Source organism: Galeopterus variegatus, unplaced genomic scaffold (genome assembly GCF_000696425.1).
Source record: "Galeopterus variegatus unplaced genomic scaffold, G_variegatus-3.0.2 Scaffold101, whole genome shotgun sequence".
In the NCBI taxonomy this organism is placed as follows: Eukaryota; Metazoa; Chordata; class Mammalia; order Dermoptera; family Cynocephalidae; genus Galeopterus; species Galeopterus variegatus.
Genome location: NW_007726212.1, coordinates 263,330 through 286,751, shown reverse-complemented (window position 1 = coordinate 286,751; position 23,422 = coordinate 263,330). Strand labels below are relative to the sequence as shown.

The window sequence follows — 23,422 nt, the reverse complement described above, 5'->3', positions numbered from 1 at the left end:
AAAAAAAAAAAAAAAAAAAAAAAAAAAAAAAAAAAAGATGTTTGTCCATGAACAAAATAAAGTACTGTTTATGTTTTTAAAATGTATGTAAATAGCATTACGCAGAATATCTTCTATAACTTTTTAATCTCCATCGTCTCCTAGATTCAACTATGTTGATTCTTACAATTCCAGTTCATTCATTTTTATCACAGGGCACTCCTTTATGTGAACACACCACAATTCATCCAGTCTCCTGCTGATAGGCAAGTAGGTTCTTTTCAGTTTTTTTGCTCTGCTGCTGGAGTGAGCATTTCTGTCTCTCACTCCCATGTGTGGGAGCTTCTCTAAGGCGGTGTTTCTTAAACCTGTGATAAGAGTTTCGTTTTACACTACCATACAATATATACATACAAACATTTGAAACGTAGTTTCGTAAAGTATTTACCCTTATTAAATATAAAACTGACATTTTCTAATCTAGTTCATTACAAAAATGCTGCTCAGTAAATTGATTTAATGGCCCACCACTAGGTCATGACCTGCAGTTTGAAAACACTGCTCTAGTGTCTATATCTAGGATGGAATTGTGGGGTCGTGAGGCACATACACCTTCAACTTAAAGTGGTTGTATCAATTTACTCACACCAGCAGTGTAAGTGTTCCTGATTCTAGAATTTCTGCTTATCTGAATGGGTATAAAATGCCATCTCATTATTACTTTGCATTTCTCGGACTACAAATGGGTGCATCTATTCATACGGTTACAGTCATTTGGGTTTCCTTTCTTTTTTTTTTTTTCAAAAGATGACTGGTAAGGGGATCTTAACCCTTGACTTGGTGTCAGCACCACACTCTCCAAAGTGAGTGAACCGACCATCCCTATATAAGAATCCGAACCCGTGGCCTTGGTGTTAGCAGAACCACACACTCTAAAGTGAGCCACGGGCCGGGCCTTGGTTTTTCCTTCAATTGCCTCTTTATATCCTTTGCCTACTCGTCTAGTGGGCTGTCTCTTTCCCTTCACAGCCACACTTCTCCTCAAAGAGCATATGTTTATCCCTGCTTCCTCACCTTTCCGTCTTCAACCCATTGCAATCTAGTCCTGACCGTCACTTTTTCACTTTAACGTTCTCAGCAAGGTTTCCGATGAGCTCCCAGTTTCTAAATCTTATGAAAAGGTTCCGGTCCTACCCTTCGGCCATGTAGGCCAATTCCAAACTACATGCTCCTGCTTGGCCTCCAAGCCAGCACTGCCTTGGATTTCCATCCGTGGACCTTCTCCTGTCACCGGATTGCCTGGTTAGAACCTAAGCACCATCCTCCAGTGCCCTCTCCTCCACTCCTGTGCATCAGTCATGCCTGCACTGACGCCCTTAGTCCTGCAGCAGCTTTCCATTTGAGGTCTCCCCCTTGCCAGTCTAACCCCCTACAGGAATCTTTTACCAAAGTAATCTTTTTTTTTTTTTTTGTCTTTTTTCGTGTCCGGCAACGGACTGCAACCCTCAGTGTCGCGCCCGTACCGGACCAGGACCGGCAACGGGATTGCAACCCTCGGTGCTGCGCCCGCCCCTCGCTCAGCCACTGAGCGGGAACTGGTCTGTATGTGGGATCCGAACCCTCGGCGGGAGCGCCGCCGCACTTCCCAAGTGGCGCACTGTAGCAGTGCGCCACCGGGCCGGCCCTACCAAAGTAATCTTTTAAAAAATGACTCCACAGTCACAGTCCCCCAGGGCTGTCCTTCAGTCCTGAAGATTCAGTACTGAAAGTCAGCTCTACGTAGCCAGAGACAGTATGGATTCCAAACTGCTGCTAAATGTACCAAGCTCTTCCTGCCTCTTCCTTCAGCTAAGAGCTCCCATACACTCCTCCCATGTGGGTACCACTTCCAGGAAGGCTGCTGCCAATTACCCGTTGCTGTGGATTGAATATCTCCCAAAACTCACTGATGTTTAATCCCCACTGTAACTGTTAACAGGACAGAAATCCTATTAAGGTAATTGAAAGGTGGAGCCTTAAGGAGGTGATTACATTGTGAGGACTGTGTCCTAGTGAATGAATCGATCCATTCATGTTGTAAAGGGCGTGGTTCTGATGGCTTTAAAAGGAGAGCAACTGAGAAGCTTTGCTCTCTCTTGCTCAGTTATTTTGCCATGTGACACCCTGTGTTGCTGTGAAGAGTCACCACCTACCAAAGAGGCCCTCACTGGATGTGTTCCCTGGACTTTGGACTTCCTAGCCTTCAAGAATGTAAGCAATAAACATTATTTCTTTAAAAATTACCCAGTTTCGGGTGTTTGTTGTAAGCAACAGAAACTAATACACCTGTTGAACTGCCTGTCTCTAGCATCTTGTACAGGTTTGTATATGATCAACAGACATTCGAAAAATTTGCAAAGCAACCAAGCAACATTCTTGACCATATGAATTTGTAATGTGTCTGTGACATATTGCCTTGAGTGGTAAGCTCCATGTTAAATATCTCCAGTACACAGAGGCTGCTAAGCTATAAATGAGAATACTGTAGCTGGGTGGCTAAATTCCTTTCTAAATAAACCTCTTTTGCTTTTGGGCTTGGAGGGCAAGGATGTGGGAGAAAGTCCTCACCCACATGCACTTTTAGTTACTGCAGCTAAAACCCAGGTTATAATCAAACTTTGTACAGTACTTACGGGGCCAGTATCACAGATTTAATTCTTTAATGGGCCATGGGTTAACTAAAAGCCTGGTAAGTGTAGAAAGAATTCAAATTTCCCATCACTCTTGGAGGAAAAATGTGGATTGCAGGTCTGAACAAGGTGCCATTTTTGTAAAGGGATAAAGTTCCATGAACTTCAGTAGAAGCAAAAAAAATCTTCAGCATAAAAGCCTGAAGATTACCTGAAATGACCACCAGAGGGCGCCACCGTTAAAGCCACAATTGACCATACTCTAATACAGTCAATTACAGTTGTCCCTAGGTATCCCTGGAAGATTGGTTTCAGGACCTTCCTCAGGTACCAAAATCCATAGGTGCTCAAGTCCCTTATATAAAGTGGCATAGTATTTACATAAGCTACATATATCCTCCTGTATACTTTAAATCATCTCTAGATTACCTACAATACCTAATACAATGTAAATACTACGTAAATAGTTATTGTACTATATTGTTTACGGAAAAACAAGAAAAAAAAAACTGTATGTGTCCAGTACATACACAATTATTTTTCCCTGAATATTTCTGATCAATGGTTGGTTGAATCCACAGATGAGGAACCCATGTATATGGAGGGCTGACTGTACAGGGATTTTTATCCCTCTCCTTAGCCCAAAGACAGAAACATGAAAAAAATCCATACTGTTTTCGTAAATAGTTATTGTACTATATTGTTTACGGAAAAACAAGAAAAAAAAAAACTGTATGTGTCCAGTACATACACAATTATTTTTTCCTGAATATTTCTGATCAATGGTTGGTTGAATCCACAGATGAGGAACCCATGTATATGGAGGGCTGACTGTATAGGGATTTTTATCCCTCTCCTTAGCCCAAAGACAGAAACATGAAAAAAATCCATACTGTTTTAAGATCGGAAATGAGAGCAAGGTTCTTGTTTTCTCTCTCTGTAAAGCTTGGCCTCTTCTGTCATCTAGTTAGATCATCATAGAAACAGACAGTCCCATTACCCCACAGAACCCCATCAAATGAAAGCCATGTAAAATTTTCAGTATAGAGAACAATTTTGTGCCTTACATAAAATTTATAATCAGATAGGTAATGTACTTGAGGCTTTAAAACCCTTTGAAATGGAGTGCTGTGAAACTAATTAAAAGGCTCCAATTCAGCTGTCATTTGCTGAGGACCAATGATGTGCCAGAAACTGTGCCAAGCACATTCACAGAAGTTAACTAGTGTTAATCTCATGACAGCTCATGAAGTAGGTGTTTAGTGCAAAGAGCAGTCACACAGCTTCAAGAACTCATTTACTGTGGGAATGAACCAAGTACAAGATTTATTAACATGTGGCTTTAGCTCTAGGCCAAACAAGTCTTGTGCAGCATTAAGAGCCCCTAAGGGTCCCAGAGAAAGGGCCCAGGTACCATGACACTGCACTACTGTGGTCCTGGCAAAAAAGCCCTGACCATTCTCTAAGAAGCAGATAAAGTGAGAGTGCTCTAAAGAAGGCCAACCCTGCAGAGACCCTATGCCTGGAGCCCACAGACCTGTGGCCAAGGCCGGAGGAATCCCTTCCCTGGCTCTGCTCTCAGCCTTCCCTGGGAGACACCTCCCTCCCCCGACCCCCGCTGTCACTGACTGCTGCTTTCTTCCTTTGCCTTGGGAAGATCTGGGGTTCTTCCCCAAAGCTATACTGTTCCATTCTGCTTTATTTCTCTGCTAAAGCACTGACTCTCTGGCATGTAGTGACCCCAGAGACCCAGACAGACCCATCAAGTCTGTCTAGTGACCCCAGAGCCCAATGCTGCATGCCACAGTGGTACTGTGCAGGTTCTGAAGCCAGACTGCCTAGGTTCTGATCCTGTCTCCACCGCTTACATGTGAAGTTCCAAAACAGTATCTGGCACATAGTGACAGCTGTTTCATCCTGAGAAACAGCCACCATGGGATCCTGACTATTCCTGTGCTCCACGAGAATCCTTGTTTTCTACTCAGGTGCACTACTTTTTACTGCAGGGTGATGAGACATAAGTGCGGAATGGCCCAGCCCTCTGGCCACTAAGATGCTATCTTGCAAAGTCCACAGATGCCCAGATCCACATCAGGGCATGGCCTGCCCACCAAACCTCTTCAACTGCCAAAGGATATAGAATGTGGGAGTCCAAGTGATTCAGCGAGGCCCAGCACACAGAATTTACCTGGTGAGGAAGCACAAGCAAGATGGACAGATTGGCTGGACTGTCAACTCATGGAGAAAAATAGTAGAATGCTTTCTTCTGGAATAACTAATGGGGATGCAGACATGTGACTTCTTTCTTTAGGTTGTGACCTCTTAAAACGGGCTGGAGCAAGGATTCTGAGGACAGGGGATCTCCTTGCCCTGCAATGTGGGGCCTTGAGTGGGACAGAGGGAGCAACCCCCAGGTCTCAGTCCTTCAGCATCAGCACAGGTCCCACAGTGAGCTATCTGGCATACCAACTGGGCTGGGGCTGAATTCTCCACAATAGTAGGGGACAAAACTAACTCTGAAGGTGTATTGTATCTTACTTCACTCACGGACCATTTTTAACCTGTATCCATCTTGTGGCTCATGTCCCAGCTGAAAAGAAAATCATAGCTTCTTACAGATGCAGCCATTACCCCACTGTAATTTAAGGCCACCTCAAAGATGGCGAGCTCTTTATATTTACTTAAACCTCAGTGTTGGCCACGGACTGGCTGATGGATGCACTGTTCTGATTGCACAGGGGAGGATCCCTCCCATCCAGGCCATACCCACTGGTGCCCACGTCCCAGGAACTCTGTGCCTTGGTGTGGGTCACTTCAGATCAACACCTGAGCCTCCTGGAGGAAAGGTCCTCAGGACCAGTTAAAGAAGCACTGCCTCAAGCCTACCCAACCACCTAAACGCATTTTCTCTTCCAACACAAGAAACCCCTGGGACTTTTTCCTTCCCTTATGGATTCTCAGGAACTGAAAACCCATTTGTCCTTTGGGAAAATGAGGTAACTGTGCTCTGCCTTCTTGATAAAGTTCTCTCCTCTACTCTGAATTTGGCCAACTGTGGCAGTGCCCCCGGATCCAAAAGCAAAGCAGGCTAGGCAGTGGGCTACGAGGCCACCGAGTGGGCCACACACCTTCCGGTTGGTGAAGTAAAGGTTTTCATACATTCGCACGCTGAGCGTAGGGGTCTTCAAACCACGCAGGCTGATGATGCCGTACTTGGAGCCTCCGACTTTCACATCATTCACTGTGAAGAGCCGGCTGCTGTTGGTGTCCGCCTGCAAGAGGGAAGTGGGCTGTAGGTGACCTCCCAGGCCGAGCCAGGTGGGCTGCCTGGGACCACCTGCCTGTCTCTCCTGGCCCCTATGTTCTGTGCATTTTCACAGATAAGAGCTCCTCTTCATGAGGGGGCATGGAGATGACCTAACTTTGCTTTACTCAGCATAGCCATGTCTGGTCAAAACTAACAGGTGTCTGGTCCAACAATCCAAGAGAAGGCATGAGGACAGCATGGAGGGGGTGTGGCCAGGAAGAACGAGGTCCACACAGTAACCCCACTCAGAAGTGGGTTTGGAAGTCCGAACATCTTCCCAGAGAATGTATCAAGTGGCCATAATGAAAGTCATGCAGCAACATGGAAAATGTTAGCTATAATTTATAATTGTTAAGAAGCAAAGGAAAATACAAAATTGTATTCCTATTACACAGGCACTATGATTACCACCAGGAAAAAACAACATTGCAATGAATAAAATGTACAATAAAAAAAACTGCATTAGGATGTGAGCTATTTTCAAGATTTTTGGTTTTCATTTAAAAATATAATGTGGTTAATAATTATTTCAAAGCAAAAACTGTATAAACTCTACATTTATGTGTTTTGTATCTATTGATAAGTATACACACATACACATGGGTTTGGATGCTGGTGAAAGTCATTTGCACTGACTTTGCAAATTTACTCAGGAAGGACAGTTATGCTCCTGGAAGAATCATTACCAGTGACTAGAATCGGATCTGAAAAATTATTCTCTGGGTTGCAAACTGCCTTTCCCAGCCCTCTGGCCACACCAGCCAGCGAGAGTTGCCTGTAATTTTGGGTGATGGGGAAGATCTACAAGGCTGCCCACACAGCTAACGTAAGGTGAAATGAAGCGTGAGGATCAGGGTGTTCAGGTTTATAACTAAGCAGCATGTGCTATACAAGACTCCTAATTTTGGGTGATGGGGAAGATCTACAAGGCTGCCCACACAGCTAACGTAAGGTGAGATGAAGCGTGAGGATCAGGGTGTTCAGGTTTATAACTAAGCAGCATGTGCTATACAAGACTCCACACATTAGTGATCTCCACAGTCCCTACTTGGTTTACCCTAGGGAAAGGGTGCCTGAGGGAAACCACGGCAAGAAAATATTCTACTGATTCAGGTTAAACTGCATCCCCAAACGCACATGGAGAGTAAAGCCAAAGGAGAATCTGGGCCATGTTCCCCAATACCCCTTACGTGGAAGGGCTCTGCTGCTGAGGTCTCCTGGGGCCAGAGGACTTGGCATCTACCTCAAAGGTCAATGTGTAGCTTCAGTGCCCAGTACTGCCAGCAGATCACTGAACCTAAGCTCTCTGTTTCTGCATCCTCCTCTCACTCTCCTAGACTTGCCCTTGGCCTCCAGGAAGGGTGGGGCTTGCCAGGCAGGCCATGCTGTCCTGTGGCCCGTGGAGAGGTGAGGCTTCTTTCATTTGCAGCACACCCTCAGCTCTCTGCCAACATCTCCCTGGCCCCTGGGCTCAAAGAGTTGGCCTGGCTTCCAGCTTGGGTCTAACCAAAGGCAGAGACGACTTTCCATACCCTACAAATGATGTGATGGAGGTATGCTGATGTACAGGCCCAGGGACACAGGCTTGCAGGCCCTGCCACTGAGAACAGAGACAGCAAGCAAGGGAGTCATACCCTGCTTCTACTGATGGCACACTGGAGCTTCAGGTTTAGCCACCAAATCCTGCCCCTGTTTAGGAAAGGGTTAGAAGTGGTCCCTGGTCCCATGAACCATTTCAATTGCATACACAACACAGGCAAAGAGAATCTTATTTTGTGATGGTTCTTAGTCAAGGTGTGGCTAAGTCTAGGCTCCAACATCAAATGACAGGGCAGAAGTGGGGGTGACAATGGTCACAACATAGCCTAACCTGCCAGCTCTCCATCTACCAATGGGTAGTCAGTAGGTAGATTAAAATCGTAAAACCAAGACGACGCTACCTGCTTTCAGAGCAATTGGCTTCTACATAGCCAGGCCTGACAACCACCAACGCTAAACCACAAAGTGTTTGGGGGGATGGCAGCCATACCCCAGCATCCAGACTTCTCCCGTCCACTCACCAGTATGAGGTTAAATCGGTCGCTTGCCAAAGCGGAAGGATCTGAGCTTTGAATGTGGACCTTCTTCCTCTGCATGCAGCTCACACGCAGCTCATGGGCTAGACTGCAGAGGGAGACAGACAGAAGGGCGGGGAGAGCACTGGCACCACAGCTAGACATCCACAAAGATGATTCAGGGGATTCTGCCCTCTCCCACCCCTGAAGACCGTCTCGTCTCTCCTCTTTGGCCCACTTCACATTCCTTCTCAGCAATGGCGCTGAACAAGATCCCACATAATTTGAATCTTAGTTTTCCTACAAAATGCTCAGGAAAACTAAAACAAAGAACTGGGAGGTCCATTCACAGAATCAAAGAAAGTTAACTAGAGTGATTTGTTTCTAGATCACCTAGTACAACTCCTTCTCTTGAGATCAACAGAATGTGCCTGAGATGAAACGACACACAGCTACAGAGAACAGCCCAGGTGTGCACCCGCCTTACTGACCCCGTTCCCGCTTCCACAGCACAGCTGCCCCACCACTAAGAACAAAGCACATTTTAGGGTGAAGAACAGATCTGTCTAATGAGAATTTTAAGTCTTTCCCTCTCAGAAGAAAGGAGATACAGGGTTAGAGTGTGATGCTGATAACACCAAGGTCCAGGGTTTAATCCTCATTGTGGCCAGCAAAAATAAAAAAGAAGGGAGATATAGGAGAGGCCTGCCCTGGTGACACTCCCTACATGGGGCTGGCGTCTCCTGAAGGGGTAACTGTTCTAAGGTGAGAGGGCTGTGTCCCTGGTAAGGCACCTCAAATGCATGTCTTGTACAGCAGGAGACAGCAGAACACAGGGGTTAGGGGTTCAGGTGTTAAGAGTTAGAAAGATCCTGCTTTTCTAGCTTTACCCTGAGCAAATCACTCTACTCTGAACCCCAGTCTCTACTTCAAGAAATGGGTTAGTGTCAACCTACCGCATAAGGTTTTAGTTAGAATTCTATCAGCCACCACAATTATTTTGATAAAGTTTAGTATACACACATCCATTTAACACCCCATATTTTGTGACAACTCATTAGAATGGGAAGAGAAGGAGGCAGGAATTCCATGGGAATCATAAAAATGATTTATGGGCCGGCCCAGTGGCGCACTGCTACAGTGCGCCGCTTGGGAAGTGCGGCGGAGCTCCTGCCGAGGGTTCGGATCCCACATACAGACCGGCCGCTCACTGGCTGAGCGAGGTGCGGGAGCAACACCGAGGGTTGCGATCCCGTTGCCGGTCCCGGTCCGGTCCGGGCGCAACACTGAGGGTTGCGATCTGATGCCAGTCACAAAAAAAAAAAAAGACAAAAAAAAAAAAATGATTTATAAGTAACAAAGAGTGAACATCTTGAATAATTTCTGCCCGAATCCTGTCCTCTCTCCCTATCCTTCTGGAAGAGTCTCCTTCACTCCCTCGCTCTAGAGAATGACTTTCTCAGGGCTGGTTTAAGCAGTAGAAAGCAGACTGTGAACTGGAGCCCCTCAACTGTGAAGACTCCTCACAGAAAATCCACATGTCCATCCTCATTGCATTCTTGGACCATGGAAATAAAAAACAGGAAAAGAACATTCATGAAGAAAATATAATGAAGCACTGTCTTACCGGCAATAATTGGTGACACTGAGAAAACCCAGCTGGCTTTTTTGTAGCAAGGAAGATGCATTAAATCCCATCCTGGCTATTTTCTAAGTTAAAAAAAAAAGAAAAGAAAAATTCACTGAAGATTTATTTATGTTATGGGATAACCAAGAATGTTTTTAGGTTCACAGTTTGCAATGAAGGAAACAAGTACTAAATTGGCAGAAATTATGTGCATAAAAATCTGACAGTGTCCTTTCCAAGTCCCCTCTCCTTGGCAAAAGGAAAAGCCCAGCACAAACAAGGAAGTATGTGAGAGCTGGAAAGTATGCTCAATACCTCCATCCAACCCCCCGACCCTGCCAGTCAAGTTACACCTGGGTAGATGATGCCACCAAGCTAGTGAGTGCAGCAATGGAACTAGACACACAGGGCTGCACTGTGCTCTCCATCTGCCCTCTGGTGACGCCAAGGCCAGGATTTTCCAGTCCACTGCCACCACAACCAAAGAATATCGCAGTGCAACCTGTCTTCAAGACTGCCTGAGGCACTCCAAACCATGCACCCGTTTTCTGTTTAAAACATACAGCTACTGAAATTAAATCATGCTGCTTCCCAAGATTCCCCTGGGGAAGGACAAAATGTGAAAACTACTGATGAAACTTAGCAAACAAGAAAAGAGGGGTAGGGGGCTGGCTGGTTAGCTCAGTTGGTTAGTGTGCGGTGTTGTAACACCAAGGTCAAGAGATCAGATTCCCATACCAACCAGCCACCAAAAAGAAAAGAAAAAAGAAAAGAAAAAAGAAAAGAAAAGGGGGATGGGAGGAGGGGATTTCTTGCCTGTTCTTATTCTTTTCATCGTTTTCCTATATGGAAAATCTGGGGCCACATTCCTTGAAGTGCCTACACTACATATCTTTTTGTATTCTTTTTCTTTTTTCTTTTTTTACACTACATGTCATAGGGGGTCCAAGTGGCACCTCCTTGCAGCACCAATGCATGCTGGCAGGAGTGAAGGGGACAGGGCGGCCCTCAGGGGCGTGGAGCCCACCTTTTTCTGCTTGTTTTCTTCCTCTAGCAGCTGCAGTCTCTTGCTCTCCATTTCCTTCTGCCGGATGCCCTCCTTCGTGAGGGGGTTGCAGTTGTTATGTCCAGGAAGCAAGCGGAAGTAGCGGTTCTTTTCAGGGTCGAAGTAATACCCTGGTAAATCTTTGTCAGAAAAATTAAACTCACCAACTTAAACCACTATGAACTGAGCCACCTAGTAAGGAGCCCAGTAGTCTATCCATTGCCTCTCACAGCTGCCTGTCTTTTCTGAGGCCCAGGCTGGCACTGTCTGTCACCATGCTAGACTGGATTCACTCCTGGGGAAGACCATTTGCCTCATGATCACTTTTCCTGACTCCCACCTTCTTCCTTTAGTGTTTCAATTTGCTCCTAGAATTCCCATCAAGCCAGGAATGGGCTGGTGAGACCCATGCAGTGAAGAGACACATAGACACACACACCTGAGCCCTTGCTGAGGAGGAAGGGCAGCCAGAACAGACACAACCAGGTGATGAGGCATGATTAGGTTTCATCTTTCCCTGCAGGCAGGGCCAGAGGAGTCCTGCCCAGTAGACTGCCTTACCTGGCACGGAAGAACTGCCAGCTATGTCAGATGAGGTCGATGGGGAATCACCATCATCGCCATGCTCAGAATCCTGCGGGCTCTGTAGTGTCTGGGTGTTATACCTGTTGATACACAGCTGTGGTAACTTGCAGTGAAGGGCTTGAGTTTCCAATCACTCTCTGACTGGAGGGGTCCTATTCAGGCAGTTCTGTAGCCTTCACCCTGGCCCTCTGATCTTTCTGATTGTTTGGGGAGCATTGACCGCCTACTAAAAATACATCAAAATGAGGGCAAGATGTTGGTTTCTCGTTCTTTTCTTTCTTTTTTTTTTAAAAGAGGATGCATGACACAATAATTCCCTCTTATCTCACTTGAGCATTCTGTAAGGTCTTCTGGAATTTTCCAGATAAAAAGAACAGAAACCTTTGCCAATAATAATTTTACCAGCAGGGCTCATTTGTCAGCTCAACAGCAGTTACAAGGTCAGGTGAATTTCATTTTTTATTGGATTCAGTAGTATAAAGAGTTTAAATTTTACTTGGCCACTCAGCTTTACAGATGGAGAAACAGGGGTTCAGGGAACAGTGGTAATTTGCTCAGCAATACTGGGATAGAGCCATGGTTAAAACACTTGATGTGTAAAGCCACAAACACCTTCTGTAGCAATTACAGGCTGAAGGACAGTGATAAAACAAAAGACCTTATTTTAGAATCCTGATAAAATTTACTTTAAAATCAAGAACTACCACCACCACCTCCACCACCACCACCACCAAAAGGAATACAAACTGCAAAATCTAGGTTGAAGGAATGAAAGAATGTTCTCTTCCTTCTATAAATACTAATGCTATGCATAGTTTCAGGAAAATTATTTATTCCCTTTTGTGGCCCAGAGCTTCCTGAGGTAGCTCATCTGTGATTAGCAGGAGGAGGAAGGATTAAGTGTCATGACAAATGTGTATGTTTCTAGTTCAAGGAGTGCTGCTCCATTCTTTCTGCACGGAGCCTAGAGGGTGGCTATCCAGCAGTTTCCAAGCCACTCTGCCAAAGCTGGGCCAGGACTCTCTTCTTGCATAGATCACATTTTGCTGCAGTGTGCTCTTGTGGGAAGGCTTGGGGCCCAAGAAGTATCCATGGTTCTCTGTACAAAACATACAAACATTGGGCACTGTCCTGATCTTTCTACAATATGGGTAAATTTGGAAATTTGTACCTAATGACACCCACGATGTACGGAGGGCCTACTCAAAGCCAGGCAGCCCACTAAAGGCTTTATACACATTACACCTCCTAAAGGGGTATTAGTACTGTTTTGTACAAGAACAGAGACTCAGTGTGATACAGTAACTTGCCCAATTCCCACAGGAAAGCACGGTGTCCAACCCAGACCTCCTAAATCTAAAGCCCCATCCTCTCCACAACCTTTAGATACTTTCTGATCCTGCTTGGGTTAATCTGTTCTTGAGAAGCATCTTGATATTTGATATCTTCTAACCCTATAACTAGAAACCTGTCCCTTTTAAAAGAAGGTTTGGAGTGTGGAAGAGTTTGAAAATTGGCAGATGTGTCCCCTTTGGTGTGGAGGGAGCGTGTGAAACTGAGGGCTTCTTATGGCCAGGAGTCACAGCAGCAGCCCTGAACTTGTAGAGATGTCCTCTCCTGGGGTGGGGTAAGGAGAGGGGCATCTTGTTTGGAGATGAAATTGTACTTCCTTTGTGCAGAAAAAGAAGCAGAATGTGGAAAATGTTTATATGGGAGATTTCAACTAAGTATAGTCTAGGTTTTATTTTCTAAGCTGGGAAGTGGGTACCTGGTGTTAATTGTGTTATTTTTACATTTTTGTGCATATTAAATAAATATAAATATTTATATATTTATGTGAGTATATATATTATATATATTTATATAAACTAATGTAATATATTAAATAAATATTTATAAATATTTATATATTTATGTGAGTATATATATTATATATATTTATATAAACTAATGTAAACATAAACATCTGTATTTCATTTTCCAGGACTTAGGCTGCATTAGTAAAATTATATTTCCACAAAGATATTTTTATTCATTGAAAAAAAGAAAAAGCCTGCAAAATGGAAAAGTAGTTCTCCAACTGTATCAGGTAATGTCTACTTCTAGCCTGATGGCTAATGCTCTGGCCAGAAGTCATGGTCACTCTGAAAGAAAGAGTGTGGCTCTATCTCTTTACTACTTAAGGTGCGGTGTGCTGACTGGCAGCATGCCCTCTCCCCAGGCCCCGCCTTAGACTCACTGAATCAGAATCTGCATTTTGACAAGACCCCCAGTGATTCCCATGCACCTGAGCATGTGAGACGCACTGTGCTGGACAATGCCAAAATAGCACTAGGCAAAAGCCAGCTCTCCAGCCAAACACACTTGCCTCTCATTAGAATCGTGTGGTCTGAACCAAGGGCTCTGGTATTTTCTTCTCCTATTCTGCCGGTTGCTTTTACTCATTTCTGTTCCTAAAAGAGAAAAAAGAAAATAATGTACATCCCCGTATATGCATGCTTTTGTTTGCTTCTTGACAGTTCTTCACACTCAGAACTAGGCAAGAGGATGGCCCAATCTGGGTTGTCATCAAAGCTGCCACACCAAGCCTGGCCTGTAAAGGGCTACCTCCAGTACTCTCCCAATGTCCCTTCCTGTCACCCTGAGTAGATAGCATAGTGCTCTACCCCACAGAGAAGGGATGTTACATGTTATCAGTCATGAACACCCTAAATTCTCTTCTACCCACTCCACAAATATCTGCTCTTACTAATCCTAATTGTCTTCCCTCTTGTCGTGGAGAAAGAGATGTCCCTGTGCCTTTCCAAGGCAAATACCTATCCCATCTGGCGGTTGATCTCATCCCTCCCCCCAGGGACTCTGCTGACATCGGTTTCCATATATGTATAATGTCTTCCTCTCCTTATCTCAGCTTATAAATATGCTGAGGCTTTTCATTTGTATGTGCTCCATCTCTAATCCAAAAGATATAGAAATACGCTGAAAGAGTGGTCTACAAGCATAATTTCAATGTCTTCACTTCCTAATATTCCTGAACCCAATGTAGTCAGGATTCCTCCATCTTACCTTTCTACTAGAATGCTCTTGCTAAGGTATTAATATCACCTACTCACCAAAGTTAGTGGTCTCATCTCAGCCCTTAATCCTGCAACACGTGACACCATGAAGCTTCACTCTTCCTTTGGCTTCTCCACTATCTTTCCCTTGGTTCTCTTGATTGTCAAGTTAATCCTTTGTTGGTTTCTCTTGGGTCACATTCCCTGTAGCTGTGTGTTTTCCACTGTTCTGTCCTAGATCCTCTTCTTTTTATACTCAACACCATCTCATCTGCCAACACTGGTTCATTACCAACCCTATCATATGGTCTTCTGGGCATCAAGTTCTTATACTGCTGCCTCCTGTCTATTTCCACACACGGTTCAAAAGTGAGTCTGTGATCCCTCCTTAGTCCCCAATCTGCTCTTCTGCCTATCTATATCTCCCTTTTACGTAAATAATACCACTGTCCTCCCAGTCTAAAGGTATAATCAATCATTTTATTCATTTTCCTAAACAATGGTTCCTGAATACCCCATGTGTGAGATATGTTCCAGCCAAAGAATAAAGTTATATTTATTACTAGTTAAGTCACAAGCTGAAAGGCACTGTGCACAGGAAGGGAAACACGTATGCCAGTGCTAAGAAGAATGTTAGGAAAAATAAGCCATATTATTACCACCTCTACAAAAAGGTCAGAATTTCTTTTTTTCTTTTCTTTTTTTTTTTGTCCTTTTTGAGACCGGCCGCACCACGTTTGTCCTTTTTGAGACCGGCCACACCACGCTCAGCCAGTGAACGCTGTGAGCGCACCGGTCATCCCTATATAGAATCCGAACCCGTGGCGGGAGCGCTACTGCGCTCCCAGCGCCGCCCACGGGCTCGGCCCAGGTCAGAATTTCTTTAAAGTGCACATTCTGAACATGAAATGATTCTAGTTAGTTTTAATTATGTAATAATAATGTATGAATACAGTGAAGAACACATGTACTGGTGAGTCGAAGACTTCAGATCACCCATCAGGAGGCAGGACCATGCCTGCCTACACCATTATCCTCAACAGGGGGCTGCACAATCAGGACACAGTAGATAATAAAATGACTGGTGAGTGCTGATTTTAGCCAGGGAGAACATTTCTAAACCACCAACTCGCACAGGAACAGGTTCAAGCACTGTAATAGGATAAGGGAGGATGAGAACATCAACTGATGTTATGGGCAAGATCAAGCCAAAGTCATTTTAAAAAGCCACACTAATAGCAGCCTTCTAAATATAGAGAGGGTTTAAAGACTAGGATGAAAATAGTATCTTTTCAGTACTTTTATGTTATGGGCAAGATCAAGCCAAAGTCATTTTAAAAAGCCACACTAATAGAAGCCTTCTAAATATAGAGAGGGTTTAAAGACTAGGATGAAAATAGTATCTTTTCAGTACTTTTAAGAAGCCAGTTTCAGGTGTGTGGAGTGAGCCTCCCCAAATGCAAATGTAGTTCACTCTCAATATCTACTCTATGGCTTATGCTTACACTTATCATTCTGTATTAAACTTTGCTTATCCTCCCATTTCATACTGGATGTGATGTGAGTTCTTTAAGGCAAAGATCCTGTGTCTTGCTTTTTTTTCTTCCTATTCTTGGCATCCATGACATAGCTGTCTCTTAGAGAATTTTTGAGATTAAATTTTTGAAAACAAAACAAAACAAAACCTGCAGCTGCTATAAATCCTTCTGTTCTGGGTATTTTCATTTCATATTCAACCCACATTTACTTCTCGCATCCACCCCATGTCAGGTGTGGCACTGGGAAGTGGACAAAGAAGAGTAAGCTGTGGTTTCTGGCCTCAGGCACTCACTGTTTAGTAGAGGAGATGATGCATAGACCAATTCCTGCAGTGCAGAACGAGGGTGAAGACCTGGGTCTCTCTGGTGTGGTGGGAGAGGAGTGATTGCTTTGTGTGTATGGGCCAGAATGGGAAATAGAGAGAGGCTGAAGCGCAGTCTGAAAAATGAGCATGCCAGGCAAGGTAGTGAGGGGAAGGGTTTACACGTGCTTTGGTACGGTCAGAGTACAAGTGTTTGGGGGGTGAGGCCGGAGTGGCAGGGCAGGCCAGATCGTGAGGACTCCTGGTGCTAGGGGAGTGGCATGATTAGCTCTGTTTAGAAAGAGCACTTTAAAGGCAGCAGCATAGAGAAGGTGAAAGTGAAGGACTGTTCTAGCAACCCAGGTGAGGTGAACTCACACTTACAACCTATAGAAGTGGCACTTGGGATAGAGGAACCTGAATTAAGAAATATTTGAGAGGTGAATTTAATGGGAGATGTGGTGAGAGAGGAGCTGAGAATGGGTAAGTGAATGACTGGCAGTGTCATGAGTTGGGAGACTAAGAATAAAGGAGGAAGAGCAGTTTAGGGAGAGAAGAGAGTAAATTTGATTTTGAACAAACCATACAGGCAGTTGGAAATAAGGGTCTGGGAATTCACAGAACTGAGGCTAAAGACACAGATTTTGAAAGTCATCAGCACATGGTGACCCATATTGAGATAAATATGGTTCCAAGGCCAAATATATAGTGAGAATTCAAATTTACAATTATAGACAATTTTTTCTGACAATAATATGAAATCCAGCATATATCACAGTGTATAGATCAGTGCTTCTTAACCAAGTACAATTTCTGCCCACCAGGAGATCTTTAGCAAAGTCTGGAGACACTTTTTGTTTGTCAGAACTTGGCAGGGAGGAGTGGGCTGTTATTGGCATCCAGTAGGTAGCAACCAAGAATGCTGCACACCACCCTACAATGCATAGGACAGCTCCTTCAATAAAGAATTATCTGGGCCCCAAATAGTGCTAAGGTTGAGAAACTTGTTTCAGATAGGAAGTGCTCAATAATAACTTGCTAGAAGGAATGTTGCATCCAGAACCTTTGGAGCTACTCCGCAGGGCAGACATTACAATCAGATGTGTTGCAGAAGGCTGAACTTGGCTTCGCTTTACAGATTATTGAGTTTTTTTTTTTTTTTATATTTATAGGAGCTTTATTCATAATTGACAAAACTGGGAAGCAACTGAGATGTTCTTCAGCAGGTGAATGGATAAATAAAAGGTCACATCCAGACAATGGAATATTATTCAGCCCTGAAAAGAAATGAGCTATTAAGCCATGAGAAGACATGGAGGAACTTTAAATGCATATTACTAAGTCAAAGAAGCCAATCTGAAAAGTCCACATAATGTATGATTCCAACTCTATGACATTTGGGAAAAAGTACAACTATGGAGACAGTAAAAAGATAAGTGGTCATCAGGGGATAGAAGGGCAGGGAGGGATGAACAGGTAGAGCAGAGAGGATTTTTAGGGCAGAGAAAATACTGTATGATACTGCAGTGGTAGATAGATGTCATTACACATTTGTCCAAACCCACAGAATGTACACCACCAAAAGTGAACCCAAATTTAAACTATGGACATTGGGTGATAATGATGTTATCAATGTAGGTTCATCAATCATGATAAATGTACCATCTGGTGGGGGATGTTGATAGAGGGAGGCTGTGCACTTGTGGGGGTCGTTACACCACCAAAAGTGAACCCAAATTTAAACTATGGACATTGGGTGATAATGATGTTATCAATGTAGGTTCATCAATCGTGATAAATGTACCATCTGGTGGGGGATGTTGATAGAGGGAGGCTGTGCACTTGTGGGGGTCGGGGGGATACGGGAAATCTCTGTACCTTCCTCTCAATTTTTCTATGAATCTAAAACTGCTCTAAAAATATAAAGACTTTGAAAAAAATATTCAAAGAAAAAAGGAAAGCAAAGCTTGAGGAGTCTGGGCAAGATGCCCCAGAGTCTAAGGCAGGTGGATTATTTTTATTGCTTTTGTTTTTTGCCATAATTCCTAAGTAGGAGATTTGGGACCTCCCCATTTCTTCTTCAGTCAGAATCAGTTACTCATTTGGGGTCAGAATCACAATTCTGAGAATTTCCGAGCCTCCTTAGAAGCAACCTGTGTGACTTTGGACAAGCTGCTTAGCCTCTCTGAGCTTGTTTCCTTATCTGTAAGATGGAGTTTTAATCATGCCCATCACAGACAGTTGTGACAATTAAATGAAATGACATGCATGAGGAACCAAGTGCAGAACCTGAAATGTAGATATTTTTTATAAAATGTGATCCCCCCCAAACCAGATAATCTTTTGAGTACTTAAAGGCATAAAGAAGAATAGTTTCTAAGAGAGCATTATTCTGAAAAGACCGAATGTTAATCTCAAGCAGTAAATAAACATGATTTGACTTTTTGGAAAATGACTGGGAAATATTTATCAAGTAACTTATAAATGTATATGCCTTCCTCCTTTTGGGAGTTGATTCTAAGAAAATAATCCAAAAGACTGTAAAAGTTATATACAAGATATTTATTACAACTTTCCAAATCATTTTATGAGACCAGTATTACCCTGACACCAAAATCAAAGACATTAGAAGAAAACTATAGATCAATATACCTTATGAATACAAACACAAAAATCTTCAACAAAATGTTAGCAAGCCAAATTCTTGTATAACAAGGATTATATACCGTGACCAAGTGGGATTTATCCCAGAAATATAATGTTCAACATATGAAAATCAATCAACATAATACACCATGTTAATAGAATAGATGGGGGAAAATCCCTCTATGATTATCTCGATTGATGCAGAAAAAGCATTGGACAAAATCTAACACCTTTTCATTATAAAAACACTTAACAAACTAGAAATAATTTGTTCCTCAACTTGATAAAAGGCATCCACAAAAACGCCACAGCTAACATTATACATAATGGTAAGACTGAAAGCTTTCCCCTAAGATTGGGAACAAGACAATGTCTGGTCTCACCACTTCTATTTGACATTGTACTAGAAGTTCTAGCTAGCTAGGGCAATTAGGTGTCAAGACAAAGAAATAAGGCATCCAAACAGGAAATGAAGTAAACCTATATTTGCAGATAACACGATCTTTTATACATATAGAAAATCCTAAAGAATTAACAGAAAAAACTACTGGAGCTAATAGACAAGTTTAACAAAGTTGCAGGATAAATGATCAATATATACAAATCAGCTGTGTTTCTATACACTAACAATGAACAATTTGAAAATGAAATCATAGAAAAGTTGGATTTACAATAGCATCAAAGAGAATAAAGTACTTAGGAATATATTTAATAAAATAAATGCATGACTTGTACACTGAAAACTATAAAACACTGTTGAAATAAAGTTAAAATAAAAAACTGCTGTTTTTGCAGAAATGAATAAGCTGATCCTAAAATTCATATGGAAATGCAAGAGACCCAGAATAGACAAAACAATCTTGAAAAAGACAAAGTTGGAGGACTCACACTTCCCAACTTCAAAACTTAACTACAAAGCTACAGTAATGAAGACACTGTGATATGGAATTCTGAGTCTAGAAATAAACCCATGTCTATCTATGGCTAACTGGCTTTCAGCAAAGATACCAAGACCATTCAATGGGGGAAAGAACAGTCTTTTCAACTGCTAGGACAACTGGATATTTACCTGCAAAAGCATGAATTTGGACACCTACTTCACACCATACGCAAATTACTAAAATGCATCCAGAATCTAAAACTATAAAACTCTTGGAAGAAAACAAAGGTATAAATCCTTGTGATCTTGAACTAGGCAATGGTCTCTCAGATATAACACCTAAAGCACAAGAAGAAAATATAAGATTGGATTTAAAATTTAAAAGTCTTATGCATCAAAGGACACTATCAAGAAAGTGAAAGACAACCCACAGAGTGGGAGAAAATATTTGCAAATCATGTATCTAATAAGGATCTAGTATGCAGAATAAAGAACTTAAATATCAATAAGAAAAAGACAATCTAATTAAAAAATAAGCAAAAATGCTGAATAGACATTTCTCTGAAGAAAATACACAACTGGCCACTTAGCACATGAAAAGATGTTCAATGTTGCTAGTCATTAAGTAGATGCATATCAAAACCACAATGAGATACCACTTCATACCTACTATTATAGCTATAATTTGAAGAAAAAACAAACAGATAATAAGTGTGGGTGAGCATATGGAGAAATGAGAATCCTCATACACGCTGGGGGGAATGTAACATGCCGCAGCCACTTTGGAAAACAGGCAGTTCCTCAAAATGTTAAACATAGTTACCAATGACCCAACAATTCCACTCTTAGGTAAACACTCAGGATAAATGAAAACACATGGCCATACAAAAATCTGAATTCCAATGTTTAGAGTACCATTATGAAGGTACTTCAAAAAGTTTGTGTTAAACCAAGGTCAAGGGTTCGGATCCCTATACCGGCCAGCCACCAAAAAAAAAAAAGAACAAAAACAAAAACAACAACAAAAAGTTTGTGTTAAAATGGAATTGAAAGATAACAGAAATCTTTCCATGAACTTCTTGAAGACTTCTTGTATTTATAATGGCCAGAAAGTAAAAACCCAAATTTCCATCAACTGACGAATGGATAAACAAAATGAGGCACAACCACACAACAGAATATTACTCAGCCATTAAAAAAGAATTAAGTATTGATATATCTTACAATGTGGCTGAACCCTGAAAACAATAAGCAAAAGACACAGAAGGCTGCATATTTTATGATTCCATGTATATGAAATCTCTAAAGTAGGCAAGTCCAGAGAAGGGGAAAGATTATGGGGAGGGTGTGGGAGTGACTGCTAATTGGTATAAGGTTTAAAAAAAAATTTATTTATTTTTTGGCATACAGGCTGCCATGACATGGGGCTGGCAAGGGTTTGTTTTTTGTTTTAAAAAAGAAAAAACTTTCTAGAAAGTCTGTTATGAATTGCTTTTCCCAGTTATTCCAAAAGAGTTGATAAAAAGGATCTAATTAAACTGTTTTTTGGGGGCTGAGCCCGTGGTGCACTCGGGAGAGTGCTGCGCTGGGAGCACTGCAGCACTCCCGCCGCGGGTTTGGATCCTATATAGGGATGACCGGTGCGCTCACAGCGCTCACTGGCTGAGCGAGGTGCAGCTGGTCTCAAAAAAGGACAAAAAAAAAAAAAACTGTTTTATATTTTCAGGAATAAGAGTGACTATACTCTTTTATTAACCAGGTGGTAGCTTAATAAAATTTTTATAGAATTTTATTTATTTTTGCAGTTGTCTGGTATGGGGATCTGAACCCTTGACCTTGGTGTTATATCACCATGCTCTAATCAACTGAGCTAATCAGCCAATCCGTTTTTATAGAATTTTAAATGATTTATGTGTGCTTGTTTCTCCCCCCCCCCAGGTTTAAGAACACTGTACTGCAGCATTCTGTTTCCCCCCCTAAGTTTGCATGTTTGTTTCGTTGGCAACATTACACCAAATTACTAGCTTTCCAAAAAGTGTGGTACCATATACAATACTTTAGTATGACAGCAATTTTATTTGTTTTAAAACCAGACTCAGGTTGAATGGGACTTTTATTTAAGCTAAAATGTATGCTTTATGCATGTCTGTAAAACACTGATATCTTCGTATCACATTTCTTTTATTCTGTTTGATTATGCTCTTGATAAATTTACAGATCAAATACTGCAACTTCATGTTTCAATAAAAGTAAAAAAAAAAAAAAAAGAAGAAAAAAACTGGTCTTTTACTTTGTGGAATAGAACTACTTAGAACGATTCCATACATAGGATCGTCTTCCGGTGTCAACATAAAAGAAGTTGGAATTGTTAGAGCCTCTGGCTTTTATATCTACTTATCACACCACTACCAACTAAGTATAAAACATTAATACAAAATACTTTGAAATCCACAATCTAAAAAAAAGGGAAAAGTATACAAAAAGATCAAATATCATTAGGTAGGGCACTGAAATAACTGGGTGCATAATATTTTTTTAATTTTAATTTTTTAAATTTTATTTTGTTTTTTAAAAGATGACCGGTAAGGGGATCTTAACCCTTGACTTGGTGTTGTCAGCACCACGCTCAGCCAGTGGGCTAACCGGCCATTCAAACATAGGGATCCGAACCTGTGGCTTTGGTGTTATCAGCACCACACTCTCCCGAGTGAGCCACCGGCCGGCCCTCATGATATATTTTTTAAACCTTGGTTTTAGGTCAGCATAAATTTCCTTTTCCCCCGTTTCAGTAGCACTTCGTTTTAAGTTTAACACAGCGGGCCAGTAAAAGTATAGTATCTGTAGCATATGCATACAATATACGCAGAGGGTCCCGAAACTTCCGGATGACCGGCCCATCCCTTCCTCCATACCTAGCCTCGATATCCCAACGGTGTAGGCCGGGCAGTGCTGGAACCCCGGCCCTGGGAGCCCAGCCAGAGCCCCAGAGCGCAGCCGGGCGGTCCAGCTTACCGTACAGGGCCAGAATTCGGGCTGAGGGAGAGGCTCCGCTTCCCCGCCGGGCTATTACTGGTTTCCAGGCTGAGCCTTGTCATCTGCCTAGCACGTGGCGGAGGGGGCTGCAAAGACGGAGGACACAAGACCAAAAACCTCGGCTCTGAGACCCTGGGCCTCACTGGGGCCCATGGGGGGGTTTCTTTTTGTGGTGACAAAAAATGTTCTGGAGTTAGATAGGGGTGATGATTTGCACAACCCTGCGAATATACTAAAAAAAAATCCCACTGAATTTTACACTTTAAAACGATGAATTCTACAGTACATGAATTATATCTCACAACAAAACAAAAAAGATGTTTACATAACACTTAAAGTGGAAAACATCCTAATATCCAGGAAAAGGCGAATGCATTGAGATTCTGGAGACGACTGGACTATCTTGTCGAAAACGCTGATGCCACTGGTTTGTAAAGCCGAACGCAAATGGGCTCTAAGATAAGCTTTCCTATCCGTCAAAACTTAGTAGACACATGCACAATAACTGGAGAGAAACAGAAAAATGCAGGCGGGTTCAGTGTGTTTTGTTGCGCGCCACCCCCCACCCCCCCAACACCTTAAAGTTTTCTGTTAACACTTAAGAAATATTTCAAGACGGCAGGCTTTGTACTAATGCCCACCGTGAGCTGGTATTTTTAGCCTCATTTTACAAAGGAGAAACTGAGGCTTGGAGAGCTAAC

General features: G+C 42.6%; 1 protein-coding gene across 1 annotated transcript in view; it reads right to left on the bottom strand.

Annotated features, from left to right (window-relative positions):
* DCAF4 (DDB1 and CUL4 associated factor 4) overlaps positions 1-11,342 on the bottom strand; it is a 19,205-nt gene extending 7,863 nt beyond the window's left edge. Inside the window, exons 1-6 of the mRNA XM_008583839.1 lie at positions 11,243-11,342; positions 10,664-10,821; positions 9,637-9,719; positions 8,016-8,118; positions 5,777-5,920; positions 4,760-4,836 (exon numbers count right to left, since the gene is read on the bottom strand). Coding sequence (XP_008582061.1) covers positions 4,760-4,836; positions 5,777-5,920; positions 8,016-8,118; positions 9,637-9,719; positions 10,664-10,714 — 458 coding nt within the window. The 5' untranslated portion in view covers positions 10,715-10,821; positions 11,243-11,342. The remainder of the gene's footprint in view (positions 1-4,759; positions 4,837-5,776; positions 5,921-8,015; positions 8,119-9,636; positions 9,720-10,663; positions 10,822-11,242) is intronic.
* Positions 11,343-23,422: the final 12,080 nt, after the last annotated feature.